Source organism: Myotis lucifugus, unplaced genomic scaffold, assembly GCF_000147115.1.
Source record: "Myotis lucifugus unplaced genomic scaffold, Myoluc2.0 scaffold_46, whole genome shotgun sequence".
Lineage (NCBI taxonomy): Eukaryota > Metazoa > Chordata > Mammalia > Chiroptera > Vespertilionidae > Myotis > Myotis lucifugus.
In genome coordinates, this window is record NW_005871094.1 from 4,108,374 (window position 1) to 4,126,786 (window position 18,413).

Consider the following 18,413-nt stretch of genomic DNA (forward strand, 5'->3'; position numbering starts at 1 on the left):
GGTGTTGTTTGTGGAGGGGAGGTCCCAAAGAAACAAAAGACATCATTTCTGGGATTTTTACTTCCCTGTAGAACAAAGGTTAAAACATATTGTACAACTTGAGAATTCGTACAAAGTAGCATGTAGTCTCAAAACTGCAAAGGCGCATAATACAATTTGCATACATGTATGTTGAAAGTAACAAAATGATGATGTGCAATAATAATCCAATACCCTGCTACTGATTAGGAATACAGAGATGAAAAAAACAGCCTCTGTCCTGCAGACTCCAGGAGTAATAAATCAGCGCATAATTGGAGATGGAAAATGTTACTGCTTTTTTGGTGGTATCTTTGGAAGAAGAGGATGCCATGCTGTGTTGTGGCTGACTGCTTTTTAATGTTGAAAGGTACTGAAGATAGTAGTGTGGGCCACTTACTAAACCTGATATGCTCGGGGGAGGCCTGCATGGTGGACTTCACAAACTCAGGGACTTCAAGTAACCACATAAGATGGTCTGAAAGTAAATCTTCTTAACTAAAATTGAGTCATGGTGGATAGTTATGTCATAGGCCACTATCTTCCTTGACAAAGGTAAATCTTTAACTGAGCCTGTCTATTGTCTTTTTGCATCTAGGATAACATACCTTTGGAATGTTAGTGTAATCCCCCTCTTTTCCAGACCTCTAAGGGCACCATCTCCCATCAGAGCAGGACAGAACCCCTCATTGTTACCTTGTTCGCTGATACCATCTCTATGTGCTGTAAATGTTAACTATCCTGTATGCACTAATGAAAAGAAGTATTTATTTCTTCATTTGACTCATTATCCAGTCCCAGACATTTCCTCTCTTTGCTTTCTCCCACCTCTCTAATCTACCACTAATGAACTTCATGTACCCTCCTTACACCTCCTCCTTTGATTATAATGTATAAAATAAACTGCAAAAATGTCATTCTCCTGAGCATTTCCTCAATCTGTTGAGATTTTGCTTCCCAGCGACTGTCGTCAGTTTGGCTCAAATAAAGTCATAAAAATTCCTACAGGTTTGGATGTTTCTTATGTTTACAGTAGTTAGAAGAATGAACTTTCTGGGAAGTTGCCCCATTAGAAGCCTTTGGGGCAGTGAGGACTACAACTCCCAGAATGCCACACTCCCCTTGCACTCTCCAGATTAAGGGCGAGCTGTCCCGGCACCCCTGGCGCCAGACCGAGACTACAATTCCCACTATACCCAGGGGCTCCGGAAACCCTGTCAAACACCACCTGTTGCCATAGCATCCGGGTCCAGAACAACCAATCCGGGTGTCCCTTCAGAGTAGAGGCGGGCCGTTTGTATCTCCCACCAACCGGAGGCATCTCGTTGTGGAGCGTGACCGGAGGAGGTGGGAGCGGAGGACCCGCGCCTTCTCCTTGCTACTTGGGGTCGTGGCCTTGCTCCCGCCGTGCGAGGCAAGCGTCCGGGTACGTCCACGCGCGTGTGTGCGCGTGGAGCCTGAAGTGCTCCGGGGTCCGCGCTAGGGCTCTGCAGGGACAGAAGCAGCCATGGGCGGGGCCTCCAGCACACGTCGGGTCACCTTCGAGGCGGACGAGAATGAGAACATCACCGTGGTGAAGGGCATCCGGGTGAGTGACAGTGGGCGGGCGGAGGGCCAGTACTCGGACCCCAAACCTCCGACCTTCCCGGGACCCGCTCAGCCTGGTTCCCCTCGTCCTGGCCCCCAGTGTTGTCCGGCCCGAAGCCGAGTTTTCTGCAAAGAAGCTTGAAGTTTCAAGACTTGGGACGTTCATTCAGAGCTGTGATCCGGTTGTGTGCCAAGTGCTGAGCACTGCTGGCCGGGTGGGGAGTGCCAGGTTGAATTAGATCCTCCAGAGGCTTACAGTATAGTGTTGACTGTATTGCTCACTCGTTGTGGGGCTTAATTTGAAACCCCTGCCTCACTGTACCCATCTGTGAAATGGGGCTTGTCTTATTTCTCCTGGGTTCAGGACCCGGACCTTGCTTGTGCACTGCCCACATTACCTCTCTTGGGGCCAAGTGGCATTTTTAAGGAACCCTTTATTTGTTCTGTCATTTAGTACTCTTTATCTCATGCCACCCATTTCCCCAGCACATACACACCCACACACCCCTCCATCAGAGACTTTTTTGGCCTCGGGTGACTTTTGGCTTCTCCCTCCTTCCATTTCACTCGACATCTCGTCTTTCCAAGGCACCTCCTCTGTGACCCGTCAGGCCTTGGTTCTGGACGAGGCCCAGTTGTTTCAGGACCGGTGCCTGCCAGTCTGATAGGGCTTGAGATAGGATTGCAGTTTTTCAGACCACTGGAAGGAACGCCGTCAGCTCCCACCCAGACATTGTAGGGAGTTTTTAAATGCCTCCAGCCATGTGCTTGATACATAAGCTGGGAACTTGATTTTTCTCCAGGGTGGCAGTATCCCAGCGCTAACTTCTCCCCTGCACCTGAACTTGGAGCCTCACATTTGTGGAAGTCTGCCTGACTTTGGTGAAAGGAAGCACTTTGACTTCTGAGAGTTTTATAATCGTTTTTACTTTTCTTCCTCTGTTATTGCACACCCAGCATAAGTGAATTATGTGTGTTAATTTTTAGCATTTGTGATTAGGAAATAAAACTTATTGAGTACTTTAAAGTGTTTAAAAACTTTCTACTCTGAAACTGTTACCTTGAGAAGAATTTTATTAAAGTCTTCTTTACAGAAACTCAGACTGTTGAACTCCATTTTTGGTCTGTGACCAGCATTTCTTTATAGCATATTAATTAATGGCATAACCACATTTTAAAATAAGATGAGAGACTGTATTATTTGAGCTTTTGTGGTTTAATTGGTACCATTTGGAGTAAAATAACAATTACTGTAAACTCTGAGTTTTATACAGAGATTTGTTTAATCTTGCTGTTAGGCATTGAGTGTTCTAAGCCAAAGGGTAGAAAAGAAATAAAAGCAAGGAAAAGCAAAGTAAGTTCTAGGTGAGAAGACACTGGGTAGAAAAATGTATAAATCCATGTTCACATACTCTAGTACAGACACGGTAATGGCAACAAACAAAATCAAAAGAGAATTTGGCTACAGCACAGAGATTCTTGTCAAATATTAGGTAAAGTTAAATAAGTGTGATAGTAGGGATAGGCCTTAGATCAAAATGGAAAGATGGACTAGAAAAGCCTTTTATTTTTAAACTTATTTTTTTTACACAAAAGGAGCTATTTCCTTTGGGCACTCAACTTAATGGAGGTGTCTTATTTATTTTTTCTGTCTTGCAGAGTACGTGTTATCTATTCTGGTTCAAGCACACACCATGCTCATTTGACCTCTGTGCTTGCTTTTCTGCAGTATACACCCTTCACCTGGAATGGCCTTTCAGTGTTCTCCCTGTTGCTTCAAATCCTTTTTTCAAGGATGATTTGCAATCTCTCTGACCTTCAGTTTTCTCATCTGCAAAATGATGGGGCTTGAGGACAGTACTGCGCTCTCTAATCTCTTCCAGGTTTGAAATCCTGTGAGTTTAGTGGCACCATAAGTTTCTTGTGGCCGTACTCAGCCCATCGCAGTTTCCTCTAAAAATGGCACTCTGCTGAATTGTTGAGTACTAAGGGGCCACTGCAATTTTTTTCGAGGTCTTGGTCAAAAGAACACCAACTTGGAATTAAATAGACCTCAGTTTAAATCTCATATTAGGCGTTTACCAACCTACAGCTTTGGACAAGTCTCATATTTGTTCTTATTTCATTATCCTGAACCAGCACTACGCGATTGTGGTAAGAAGATGAGGTAAGGTATTGAGAGCACCTGGCACGTCGTGGATTTTTAATAAAAGGCAGCTGTTGTATAGGGTTCCTTCCACACCTAATATTATAAGGTTCTTCGGCAGTGCTCTGTGGTTTTGTGGAAAGAGCATGGGCTTCAGAACCAGGCAGACCCTGGTTTGGTCCTAGCTCTGCCTCTCACTTCGCTGTGTGGCCCTGGACAGGCCACTTTGGATGTGTTTCCCTGTTCAGTCCACCTGGAGAATGCAGCCTAATTGTGATGCTTAGGTATCCAGTGCTGCTTGTGAGAATTTGACATAATGTATGTAAGCATCTAGCACAGTGTCTAGTACTTTGAGAGCGTTTGGTACTTATATGAGTAGTAGCTGTAGCGAGAGCTGATCAGAGGATGGATAGGTAAACTGATATGAACTTAAAATAATAGGTAAAAGTAAGACTATATTGTGCTCCCACAGGCACACGTGAAGAGGTGTGGACTGGGGAAGGGGAGTCCGAGTTCTGCAACGGATTGCCTGTGTGGTGGTTGTCTCGGTGTTTGTAGATGTTTTCAGCTAATTGTATTATACTTAGCTTGAAACAGTCATCTCCTCTCCCCGAGACTGGGGAAGGATAAGCAACAATGCCAGTTTTATGTGTGGCACTGTCTTCAGGTGATGGAAACATGGTGCTGATGAGGCCCAAACGTCCCTGTTGAATTGAAGATAGGTTAGTTCAACTTGGCTGAAGAAAACTTTCCAAATGTGCCCGATTGTCAAACATTTATGACAACACTCATAAGAAATGAGAGTGTACCAACAGTTCAGCAGACTGGGTCACTGCAGGAAAACCAGTTCTGTGTTCCACTAATAAGGATACTGATTTCATCTTCATTTATCGTAATATACAAAGAGTAACATCTAGTAAGCAACAGGAGGCTTTGGGTAATAGGCTGTGTTTAGTTATTTTAAAATATGTTTTTATTGATTTTTTTTTTTTTCTTAGAGAGGAAGGTAGTGGGGAGGGAGAGACAGAAACATCAATGTGAGAGAAAAACATCTATCTGTTGCCTCCTGTATGCACCTCGACCGACTGGGGATCGAACCTGCAGTCTGGGCATGTGCCCTGACCAGGAATCAAACTGGAGACCTTTTGGTGCACAGGATGATGCTCAACCAACTGAACCACACTGGCCAGGGCTAGGCTGCATTTATTAATAGATCATGTTTCCTAGATTTTTCTTGCTTCAATAGCTAGGAATTAAAGGACCTACTTATAATTTTAAGTTTAAAGTTTCTTCTCACCTATCAGGTGTTATTTTCATGGTATTTCTAAGGTCTTGTTTTTTTTTCTTTATTCTTAGTAATTGATAGCTTTCCCCACACTTCCATAAAATAACCTGTGTTCTTACACCTGATTCTAACTTTGAATCTGAAATAACTTATAGGTTGGATGAAAGGCCACCCTCCTGCCTTGCCCTCCTCTGCAAGTCTAAAATAAATTTCTTGTGATAAAAAAGACCAAGCATTTTTATTATGTTGCATGTGTTTAATAGGATTTTTCTGAGCACCTGCTGGGCCTGCTTGGCAAGGGTGCCTCTACTCAGTCTTTCACAAGTTTATCTGAAACATCAGAGCTGTGAGTGAACCCTTCCAGAGCAAATGTCAACTTCAATGAATATCACTTTCAAACTAATATTTATCATGCTTTCCAGGCATAAGCTAATCTCTGCACCTGGCCTTGAAGTTGCAAGCTGAGATTCACAGGAGCCGGTACTCTGCTTACTTACATGGGACACAACTAGTGCTTTAGGAAGCTCTGACAGTGGAGAGCCTCTAAATCAGTGGTTCTCAACCTTCTGGCCCTTTAAATACAGTTCCTCATGTTGTGACCCAACCATAAAATTATTTTCGTTGCTACTTCATAACTGTAATGTTGCTACTGTTATGAATCGTGATGTAAATATCTGATATGCAGGATGGTCTTAGGCGACCCCTGTGAAAGGGTCGTTCGACCGCCAAAGGGGTCGCGACCCACAGGTTGAGAACCGCTGCTCTGAATGAAGAGGTTATTTCATGTGGATGTTCTTGAGGCTCCTGGAGAGAGTACATTAATAGAAGCTGCAAATCCAGTCAGTCACTGAAATGTTAAGGAGTGTTGTCCCGGTAACCAGTTAACTGGTAGATGATTGGTTCCTTTCCATGAGTCTCTTGGGCATTGTACCATGTTCAGCTTTCTGGATTTTATACAGACTGTAGAAGTTCACACTTCCCACTAATAACAAATACAAAGAAATACAACTTACAAACTGCACACCTAAGCTAAAAATTACAACCTACAAACATAAGCTGAAAATTACATTATATAAATGGCATTTCCCCTCCTCCCATGCCCATAGGTAAGTATTTGGGAGTAATTTCTCACAAAAAATAATGGCAATTTTTGGAGCCTATGTCTTAAAATGGTAATTGTAAAGAAAACCGGTACTCTCACAGAAAATGACCTATGCTGCATGGAAGGAAGACCAAGTGAGAAAATGGGTCTGAGTCCTTTAATCGATTTGATAAGACATCTGGAAGAAGATGAGAAAAACTATTGCACAGGTGAAGGTTTGAATGGTTCTGCCTCATGTGGTTCTAACTCTCCGTCTTAGAGAATGGCAACTTAAAAGGAGTCTCTTTCTCCTTCTACTCTGTTCCTTGGAAGTAGAAATACTTTATCTGTCTCACCCAGTCTCCTGTTCCTGAGAAATACTGGATTCTGGGTTGGTGGGTGGTGTATTTGTGCGAATTTTTGATAAGAACAGCCAAGGTGGGTGGGAAGAGATGAGTGCGGAGACCATAGAAGAGACACATTTTCCTCTTCTCTGGAGCACATGGTGTGGTGAGCAGTACAAACCCAAAATTGGCCAGCCCCATTTACATTTACTTAGATTTGTTTCCAGGAGCAATAGAGAACGGGGTGGATAACCAAAGTCAGGGGACTGAATTCTGCTGTGCGGGCAGGCCTGCTTCTCTTCTCCCTACATGAGAACAGTGGTTCTTAACTTCTGTTCATTCATAGACTGCTGTACATCTGCCCAGAACAATGCAATAAGCAGACTGTTTTGCATACAATTGAAAAATTAATCCATAGACTCCTGAATCCATGGACCTCAGAGCATAATTCTAGCATTAATGTGTATGAGTATACGTGGGTTATTTCGTTCTTTGCTACAAATAGTTTCTGTAAGTCGCACTTGGTATTTGCCTTGATGAGAATTCCAGAGATGTCTGGAAACCGGGTACAGTAGCTGTAGACCTTTATGGAAAGTTCTCTGTAAGCAAAGGTGTTTCCTAAAGAAGTTGCGTCTCATACAGAAGCTGCTTATCCGGCTCTTGCAGAAGCTTATGTTGTACTTTTGACCTCCATTTTGGGTCAGTTTCAATCACAGAGAAGAGCTGTTCTGTAGCTACATGTTGTGTATAACCCTGGCCAGCATCTCTAAATCTTGGCAGCTGCTTCACCGTGAGTACCACAGTCCACAGAGGGGAGCAGGTGAGTGTGCGGGTCTGGAAGGTCAGCTCAGCAGGTATTAACTTGAGATCCAAAGGATAACATGGCTCTTGCTTGTATCCATGAAGCTGTGAGTGGACTGGGGAGAGGGTAAGTCAATGGGAGGCTGCCATTGCTGCTCCCAGGGAAGGGTCTGAGAATGCACTTAGGAATGATTTTAAGAACAGTAACAACAAAAAAGAGGTTGACTCTCAATAAGGCAACCCTACAGCATGTTTATCAACTCAAAAAATGAAGTGTGCTCCTTTGAAGGACATGCTTATAAATTTACTTAAAAAACATAACCAAAGACCATAGTTGGAAATGTTCTGAATTTGACATTTAAGTAAACAGTTTATTTTTGACAAAAATGAAAACAAGAAATAATTAGTGATTAGGCTGAAAGAGACATTGCACTTTTACTACACAGAGAGCATAGATAAGGAACAATTGGCACCTTCTGTGCTATCCCAGAACTCAATGCAATGGCTAGCGGCCTTTTCTTCTGTTTGCCGTAGAGCAGGAGCTCAGAACACAACTCCGGCTGAGCCGATGAGAGGAAACCAAGATGAAGGCTCAGTTGAAGTCCCAGTGACTGGAGCTGTATTGGTAATTACCACATATTTGTGGAGCACGTTAGAGTTTGCGATGCACCTGTCATCCTTCCTATAACTCCAGTCGTCGGCATTATTTCCAGTTTTCATAAGAGGACAGTGAGGCCCATGGAGGTGCCTCCCTAGGCTGGTTGTAGCTAGTAGGTGGCCAATGTTTTTTTCCTTTGTTCTGGGCAAGCTTTTTATTTTACTCTTAAAGAATGATACTTTTGAGGCTGATTTGGGGGTCGGAGGATTTTTTGTAGCATTCATTTTGAAAGTAGCAATAGACAATGGCAAGGCTTGGATTTTGGTGAGACGAAGATGAAGTGGTATTTAGAACTATGGTGGCTTGTCTCCAATACAGGTGAGGGTGTATAGCTAGTGCTTGATTTTTAGCAAGCACATGCACCTCTGATTAGCTTAACTATATATACTAGTATATACATTTATAGTGTAGTTGTAGTTCTTTGACTTTGACCTGAGATATATAAATTCAAATATAAAATTATATTTGTCATATTAGCTTTATATATATTAGCTTTAAACACAAACTATATTAGATATGTAGTTTATAATATAATATATTGTAGTATATAGTATATATTGTATATAACACAGTATAGTAATATATACTATAAATACATATATACTATAAACATACATTGTATAACATACTATATTATAATATATATTATATAGTACATGATATAGCAAATAAACTAGCTTTATGACTCTAAAACTTAAGGTTTATTTTATCACCTTGAAAGGAAGTGGTGATATTTTTATTTTATCATGTGGGATTGAAGGAGTGCATTGTTTAATAGTGGAGAAAGTACTGGAGTAGAGGTTGGGGGTTACTGCTTGTGGTCCTGATGTTACTCATAACTGGATGTTACTCAGGATTCTCTCTCTCTTTCTCTCTCTCTCTCTCTCTCTCTCTCTTGACTTGAGAGGATTGGAGTCAGTCTTAAAGGGTTTTCCCCAAGATGTATTTCAGCTTGGCAGGAGAGTTTCAGCAGCAGTCTCAGTGGCTTTCAGTTGTTGGAAAAGATGCACCTAGCCCTGGCATCTTCAAATAGAAAGTTCCCCGGCGCTCTCCTTTCTATTTCTCTCCCAGGGAAGGAGTCATGGGGTTTTCCTTTAGAGCTGTGGTCTTTTCCTTTATTGTCTCACCATCATTCTGCTTTAGATCCTGAGATGTAAATAACTGTTTAGGTAGAAACTATTTTGTTCACTGATGTATCCCAAGGGCCTCAATTAGTGCTTGGCCTAGTGAACATAATATATAGGAACTCACAATTTTGTGGAAAGGCCTGTTGGAGATTTGTGCAGGGTGGGACACAGGGAAGGTAGCTTTGGTTAGGCAGTGTTGGGATGGAATGGGAAACTGGTGAGAGAAGGTGTTGGGATTTTTGAACTGGATTTTTGGAAAGGTGATTCCCTCCCAAGGTGCCAGGGAGGGGCAAAGGCAGGTAGGTGTGTGTAAAGGCAAAAAACAAGAAGCCAGTATGGGTGGAGAACAGGGTTTGAAGTATTATGGGAATAGCTATGGAATTTGAGGTTGGAGAGTTAGGCCACAAAACTAGATGATGAGGAAGTCTTCAACACCATGCAAAGAATTTGGAATTTCCTGTTGACAGAAGGTAACTTGCAGGATTTGAAGCAGGGAGTGATGTAATCAGGTTTGTATTTTAGGAGGATTATCGATGGTGCCATGAATTAGAGCAAGGGACACGGGATTGGAAAGGAGATGATGGATTCATTAAATATTTAGGGGCTTAGGAAGTCATGGCTAAGAATGAGGGAGAGAGAAGAGTCGAGGACTGTCCTATGTTTTGATTTAGGAAATTCTATGGAGGTGGTCTCATTAATGAGATTAGGAATGCAAGAAGAGATTTTGGTGAGCACCAATTCAATGTATAGGTTTGTCTTCTGGGATACAGGTCTTGGCTGGAGATAATGGATTTAGAATTTATTATCAATAACAGTTAAAAGTAAAGAGTGAATGAGAGTACCAGCAAGAGCACTAGAGTGAGAAGAAAATAAAGGTAAAGAACAGGGTGTGGGCCCCTCTAGTATTTAAGGGTAGGCAGGGAGAGGATGCCTGCAAAAGAGATAAGATGTGGCCAGAGTCCTAGGACAGCCAGGCAGTGGGATGCCAGAAAAGCCAAGGGAGGGGTTCCCAGAAGAGAGAGTTACCAAAGGTGTTAGATTAAATTAAGTGCTTTATAAATAGAAATAGAAAAAAATTTTTTTATAGAAATACTAGAAGCCCGATGCACGAAATTCGTGCAAGGGTAGGCCCTCACAGCCCTGGCTGCCTCGGCCCTTGCAGCCCTGGCTTTGTCTGGAAGGTCAACTGGAAGGTCGTCTGGACTGTCTTTCCGCTGTTCAGCTGTCCAGTCTAATTAGCATATTACACTTTTATAATTATAGATAGACATAAAAGTTATTTGTGTGGTCAGTGGTGACTTTTACCAGAACACTTTCACTGCTGTATTGGGTTAGGGAAGGGAAATTGGAAGCTGTTCTTTGAGGGTTCAGGAGGGGACCACCCATTTACTTGACCCAGAACCCTGGGCGTCATGCTTGGTGACTTCTGCTTCACTCCCACACCCAGTCAGACACGGAGTCTGGCATGAAACGGGGTTTCTGAGTGTGACCTTGAGATTCAGGATTTCTGGGTTTGAATCCTGGTTTCACTCCTAGTGAACTGTAAAACCCAGGGTGAGTTATTTAAGCTGGCTGTGCAGTGTAGTGGAGGTAATAAAAGTATCTTAGGGAGGTTGTTATGAGTAAAGTGCTTAGTTTAGGGTAGTGCCTGGCACCCAGTAAGCACCCAGTGAATGTTAGCTGTGCTGAATCCTAAATATCTTTTGGATGTGTTCTTCCTGGATTGCCATCATAGTTTTTTTTTTTTTTCTCAAAACAACTTTATCATGGTACTAGAGGCCCAGTGCACGAATTTGTGCACGAGGGGCTGGGGGGCGGGGGGGAGTTCCTCGCCTGGCCAGTGATCGGGGCCAATTGGGGCCATCTCGTCAAGTCCCGATTGGGGCTGATTGGGGCCAGCCGGCCAGGAGGGGGCTGGGGGAGGGACCATGGAAGGTTGGCTTGTCACTGGAGGTGGTCAGTGTGCATCATAGCTACTGGCCGGTCATCTGGTTGTCCAGTCATCCAGTCGTAATGGTCACTTAGGCTTTTATATATATAGATATAGATATAGATATAGATATAGATATAGATATAGATATATAGATATATAGATAGATAGATAGATAATTTACGTATTATTAAATTTATCTGTTTTCTGTATACAACACATTCTAATAAATTTACAAAGTTGTGCAGCTGTCACCACAATTTAGTTTTAGAACATTTTCTTCACCCCAGTAAGCTCTCTCATGCCCATTTACAGTTAATCCCCACTCCCACCCCAGCCTTAGGCAACCATTTATCTACTTTCTGTCTAAATCCAGTTACCTTTTCTGGGTAGTTCATAGAAATGGAATTAGACGATCTGAGGCCTTTTGTGTCTGGCTTCCTTCATTTTAATTCTAGTTTTTTCTTTGTTGTAGCATATATCAGAACTTTATTTCTTTTTATTGCTGAATTGTATTTCATGGTATGGAAATATAATGTTTTGTTTATCCATTCACCAGTAGATGGACATTTGTTTTCACTCTTGCTATTATGAATAATGATGCTGTGAGCATTCCTGTGCTCGTCTTTGTGTGGACATATGCTTAATGGCTTCTTAATTGGTCCTCCTGCTTCTGTTCTTGTCCCTGTTCAATCTGTTCTATACACTGTAGCTAGAGTGATCTTTTGAAAATGTCAGTCTAATTGTGTCATTACCCTGCTTAAATCCTCCAGTAGTGCCCAGTCTGCCCCGGGATCAAGTTCAAACTCCTTAACTTGAAGGGCTTACTAAGAGTATTCAAACCTAATCCTCTTTCCATATTCTCTCACTAAGCCCCCTCTCCAGCTTCCTGCTTCAGCCATTGTTTTATTCATTCATATTGTTCCATTCATTTATTTAACCATTTATTCAGTTAACCAGGCTTATTGAGGCTCTGGGGATAACATAGTAGACAGGATAGCCACATCTGCTTTCATGGAGCTTTCTTTCTAGTGTGAAAGGCAGGCTGTAAGCAAGAAAGCATCAGATAGTGGTAAGTGCCATAAAGAAAATGAAAAAGGATGATATGATAGAACTGAGGGCTGATGACTCAAATCTTCTAACCTGAGTGTTTCTCAGAGCCTGCGCCCTATTGCCAACTGCTTATTTGTTATTCCTTCCTTTTGGAGTACTCTTATCCTACTCCTCTTCCTAAGTCCTATTCAGCTTCCCAGCCCCATGCCCAGCCACACTCCCAAAGCCTACCTAGATGCCCCACCCATTATGCTTTCTGAGTACTTCATCACAGACCATCTGTCTTGAGTAGCACGCTTCATATTATATTTAAACTAGAGACCCGGTGCACGAGATTTGTGCACTGGGGAGGGGGTGGGGGGTGGGGGGTGGGGTCCCTCAGCCCGGCCTACACCCTCTTGCAGTCCAGGAGCCCTTGGGGGATGTCAGACTGACTGAGGGAGCAGGCCTAGGCTGGCAGTCATACATCCTTAGGGCTGCGCGGAGGCGGGAGAGGCTCCCGCCACTGCCGCTGTGCTAGCCACCTGTGAGCCCGGCTTCTGACTGAGTGGTGTTCCCCCTGTGGGAGTGCACTGACCACCAGGGGGCAGCTCCTGCGTTGACCACTGGTCTGCCCCCTGGTGGTCAGTGCTCATCATAGTGAACGGTTGTTCCGCCATTCGGTCGATTTGCATATTATTAGCCTTTTATTATATAGGATGTCTAATGATTTCCTGTTTCTTCTTTACTTTAAGCAACTTGGTAATTGCTGAGTACCTAAAGTCTAGCTTAGTTCCTGGCACATAGTTGGTGCATAATAAGATCTGTTGAAGACTGATTGTGGTTAGTCTTGAACAGGAGGGAGGACCAGACCATTTCCTTTGGGACTGGAGGGAAGGAAGGAGCTAAGGCGCATTGCATGCATACATTAATTTGTAGGATTGGGGGAAGCAAGTCAAAGGAGTTCTGATGGCTTGCATTTTCTCAGAGGTTACCATTTAGTGCACAGTATAAAATGAGGAGAAGTTATTTATAATGAGCAATTAGCAGTGCATTAGAAGAAATAAAAAGTAGTGCTGTGGGGTGCTTCTTGAAATCTTAAAACTGTTCTTACTTGCTTTTAGTTTTATAGCTATTAGATTTAGCCTAATTTCTTTAGGCCATTCGTTATGTATTGATATGGATGATTAAATTACTTGGATGCTGTTGTACTGCTCTCTTTCTTGCTCTTTTATAATTGATTTTATTTTGATGTTGCTTTTTCAGCTTTCGGAAAATGTGATTGATCGTATGAAGGAAACATCTCCATCAGGCTCGAAGTCTCACCGATATTCTGGTGCTTATGGTGCCTCAGGTATTTCAGAACTTTAATATTAGAATTTTTTTGGTAGACAAATCAGAAGTCATAAAAATTCATTCGATAATCAAGATCTTTGGCCCGTTAGTTATTTGGATGTTCTGCTTTTTCTAGGGAATATTAGACATCAGGATCAGGGTTTCTTTTAAAGTGTTTTGAACTAAAAGTAGAAGAGTCTGCTTTCAAACAGTGTTTTGGAAATTTTTTTTTCTCGTTCAGCTCCTGAACCCTCTGTTAGTCTTTGGAAGGTTATTTCGTTATCTTTTTTTGTGTAAAGTGGATTACTTACAGAGATATTAGAGATTGAATAGTAAATATTTATTAAAAAAATCAATTTAGAAAGTATTGATTTACTGTTTCCAAATTGTGAACTATCTCCCATGAGTTTATTTTCTAATACATTTATTTTCTAAGTTTATAAACAGTCTATTTCTTTATAGTCAGTCTTAATTATTGATGAAAATATGGTGTTAAGTGAAATACATAGGGAATTTTAAGCCTCATTTTATCTGTGGATCATGCAGGATAAGTGAGTATTTCTCTTTCCTTTCCTCTCCCCTACCTGATCCATCTGCTCATCCAGATAATATTTATTGAGCACCTGCTGTGTGTGGCACTGTTCTTGTTGCCCAATCCAATGAATGGACATGTGGTTTATTGGTGAAGTGGCAATGAGAAAATAGTCAGGATGGTTAATTGTGGACTAAATGAGAATTTTCTGTGTTTATTAGGGGTTGTGTGGTAAATCTGGCTACAGACTGAAATACATTGAGAAAAGTGAGATGCTGTCCAAATGCCATTCACTTTTCATAATCATTAAGTCGTAACCATGAATTCAGCTTCTGATATGTTTACAGCAGAAGGTACCAAGATAGAGAAGAAATAGTTCCTGCCCCTTTGAAACTTCTCGTTTAGTGGGAGCATTAGGAAGGCTTCACAGTTCATTAATGTTGGATAGAACGTGACCACTCCCTCCTGGCTGGAAACCCCTACTTTGGCTTCTGGGCTGCACTCTGGTTTTCCTCTCCCCTCACTTGCATCCTTAGTCTAGCTTCCTTTGCTGATTTCCACCAAGTAATCTCACCTTCTGAATAATTATGTAGATGCTGTGACTCCCCAAATTCCACCCAGCTTTGACCTCTCCATGCAACTCAACTGAGACATCTACCCACTTGAAGTCTCCACTTGGAGATCTTCCACTTAATCTAGCCAAATCTCCCCCACCCCCTTTTTTTTTTTCTCCACAGTTCTATCTTTCCCAATGAATGGTACAGGTAGTCAAGCCCCAAACTGGGGTTCATCCTGTTTCCTCTGTTACTTCTGACATAGCTAGTCTTGTCAATAGCATCTCCGGAACATGTTGAATAGTGCTTTTACACCTGTCTCCACTGTCGCAGCTCCAGTCCAGGTAACCAGCTTCTCTTTACCTGTCTTCTGCAGAGGCCTCTTCACTGGCCTCCTGCATCCACTCTCGTGTCCTTAAGCTTTGCCTTGCACACAGGGGCCTTGGCAGTCTTTAAAAAAAAAACTAGTTCATGTCTCATCCCAGTGGTGGAACTCAGTGGTACATAGAATATAATTTTAACTACTTTCTTTGGCTTCTGAGACACACCATGACTTGTCTTTTTCTGCTTTTCCAACATCACCTTGATATATGGATATTGTTAAAATTGGGATTTGATCTGAAATATAATTTGTTCTAGGTAGATTTTTTTTTACCTAATGTGTTAAGGAGATAGGATGATGATAATGAAATGCTGATAAATATTACTTAAATAGTGTTTATTACATGCCAGCTACTCTGCTAAGTCTGATATATCTTATCTCATTTAGTCCTTATAACCCTTTGAGGAAGGTGCTGTTATTAACCCATTTTACATAGAAGGAAACTGAAACTTGAAGTAATTGTCTTGCTCACAGACATACAGCTGGTAAGCAATGGAGGTGGTAGTTGAATTCAGTCTGTTAGACTCCAGAGCAAATGCTGTTAAATGTTAACCACTCTGTTTTATTGTAATTTGAATGACACCTTGCTCCCTTTGTAGGAGGGATGTGACAGAAACTAGTTGGAGGGGAAGAGCTGCCTTGTAGTGATGTTCTGCTTGAGTTCAGGAAAAAACCTTCTATCTACAAGTGATTGTTGATGCTCATAGCTTTTTTTTTTGTTGTTGTTGTATTGGTTTTTCATTCAATAGTGACTTGAAGGAGAGAAAGTGTTTTCCTTCTTGGTTGGCTTCTTAATCTGACCCTTTGAGAGAGTGGATATGGGTGGGGAGGCTTTCTGTAAATGCTCATGGTGTGGCCTGCAGAGCATGGCCCTGGCATTGTGACCATCTGGCTGTACTGAGGAATCCACCCCTTCCCTTTGCTGGGTTTGACATGACTGATGGACTCTTTGGTTCATGACCAGCCTGGGCACTGAACACTCTTTGAGTACCACCTTGTATTCTGTTGGTCAGGCTAGAACTGCACTGTAAATGCTAGCCACTGGTCACCTGTGGCCTTAAGATTTAAATTAAAGTTAGTTAAAATGAAATAAAATAATTTTAGCTGCTCACTTGTACTGGTCACATTTCAGTGCTCAGTAAACCCGTGTGGCTAGTGGCTACCATATTGGGCAAGTGCAGGTACAGGACATTTTCATCATCACAGGTAGCTCTATTGCACAGCTCTAGTCTAGACTGCATCAGTGCTCGGCAGTGTGACCTTCCTCGGATGGTTTTAATGATGTGGTGACTGAGGTTATGGAGCTAGATGGCTTTGTGTGTTTGTGAATCTTGTTTTCTGCCTTTTCCACATCCCAGCTCCCCCAGGATTGTGGGTGAGTGGAAACACCAAGGAAGATTTCCCTCAGGTGTACTATCTTCACCTCAGTCTTTAGCACAGCTTCCTAACTGCATGTCACAAGTGTGCTGGAGGTATTGATTCCTTAGACTCAGAGTCGCTGGGGAACACCTGTGTACCCTCATGTGTCAGATAAATTCTGTCTGCACCACGTGAAAAAGACTCAACAAAACTAATAGTGCAGGTTCTTTGACTACATTTCTCTCACCCTTTCCAACCCAGCCCTAGAAAAGAATGAAGATGTGCCGTGCTATTTTGATCTTGCCTTTAGGATAAGAATGCAATTAGACTACAATTGTGTAAATTAATAAAGAAAGATTTCTTCTTCCTCAGAATAAAAAAAATGTGTATAAAAGTAGAAAGTCTCAAAGTTTGTTCTCCTCAGTATTTGTCTCATTTGGGGGTCTTGTTAGTATGCAGTAATAGATTTTTTAAGATGTATAATTTATATGTGTTACAGAATAATATTTTAAGTCTACAAAAATACATTGATAAAAATGTCACTAACCTTTTCTACATTTTTCAGTGTCAAGTGAATTATATAGTAAATGTGAATTGAAATTCTGATATTTATCAAAATGCTTTCTTCCTCACAAAACTGTAATTCATATCAGCCCTCAGCTATTCATATGTGTGAATATAGGGCAGTGGATTTGATGGAGGGAGATTCCTAGAATTTATTATATAGGAACCAACTTTTGTCATATATATAGTTTTAAGAATATAATTTATTCTGTAACTCTAAAGAGTTTACTGAAACTATTTTTTGCCAAACCTTGAACCAGATCAATGACTCGTTGCAATAAGTATTTGCATGTTCAGGCAAAATAATATACTGTGTGACACATGGCAGATTGTAATGCCACTTTAATAAATGAATGTGCTCTAAAGAAATTAACTGTGTCCTTGCTGCCTCAGATTCTTTGCTGTGTAATGAGTTATCTCAACTATATTGGTTTGCTTTTATAATAGGGAATTTTTTTTTCTTTTGGCTGTCATAGGGTATGTCATCACACATAGTTATAATCTTACCTTTTCATTAACATCTTGCCATCTTTTGATTTTACTTATTTATTTTTAATTTTTATTGAGTTTATTGAGGTGACATTGGTTAATAAAATTATATAGGTTTTAGATGTACAATTCTATAATACATCATCGGTATATTATATTGTGTGTTCACCACCCCGAGTCAAGTCTCCTCCCTCTTCTACTTTCCCCCACCCCCTTTCCCTCTGGTAATCACCATACTGTTGTCTGTGTCTGTGAGTTTTTGTCTTTCTTTTTTTTCTTGGTCCCTTCTCCTTTTTCACCGAGCCCCACAACCCTCCTCCCCTGTGACAGCTGTCAATCTGAATCTATGAGTCTGACAGCTGTCTGTCTGTTCTCTGTATTTATGAGTCTGTTTCTATTTTGTTTGTTAGTTTATTTTTTCATTAGATTCCACACATAAGTGAAATCATATGGTATTTGTATTTCTTTGACTGACTTAATTTCACTTAGTGTAATACTCTCCAGGTCCATCCATGCTGTCACAAAAGGTAAGATATCCTTCTTTTTTTTATGCCAAGTGATATTCCATTGTGTAGATGCACCACAGCTTTATTATCCACTCATCTTCTGATGGACACTTGGGCTGCATCCAAATCTTGGCTATTTTAAATATCACTGCAATGAACATAGGGATGCATGTATTATTACAAGTCAGTGTTTCCAGGTTTCGAGGATGTATTTCCAGAAGTGGGCTCGCTGGGTCATAGCCGCTCTTTAAGGTTCATTTAGACATAACACTGTAGGGAGAGGTCACCGTAAACAAGCTGTGCTTGTTCCTTTGACTTGAGTTACAAGAACTGAAGGAAGTGGTGATATCAAGGTTTCTAACTTAATAATCTGAAAATTTGTTGATGCCAGTGTCTCAACTCTCCACTTATTTTTGTGTGCTGTAATAGATAATTTGCCTGACAATTCCTAAAAGGAAGAAATATATACAATATCGATTTAAAGGTGTGATTTAAATAAAATTCTCTAGTTAGTAGTTTGTTCTTAAAAAGAAATCCATAAACAGTCTACCTTTAATGGATGGTTGAACTCCTGCTGTTTGCTCCATCAGTCAACAAGTATTAGCATGCAGTGGTTTTTGACTTCAAGAGCTATTCGTTTGGTGAAAGCATATTAACATTACTGTGTAGTAAATTAAGACTAG

At 41.3% G+C, this 18,413-nt stretch overlaps 1 protein-coding gene across 1 annotated transcript in view; it reads left to right on the forward strand.

The window, feature by feature from the left end:
* The first annotated feature begins 1,308 nt into the window (after positions 1 to 1,308).
* The window catches only part of CHCHD3 (coiled-coil-helix-coiled-coil-helix domain containing 3), a 265,354-nt gene continuing 248,249 nt past the window's right edge, over positions 1,309 to 18,413 (forward strand). The window contains exons 1-2 of the mRNA XM_006088332.3: positions 1,309 to 1,606; positions 13,276 to 13,363. Of these exons, the coding sequence (XP_006088394.1) occupies positions 1,526 to 1,606; positions 13,276 to 13,363 (169 nt within the window). The 5' untranslated portion in view covers positions 1,309 to 1,525. The remainder of the gene's footprint in view (positions 1,607 to 13,275; positions 13,364 to 18,413) is intronic.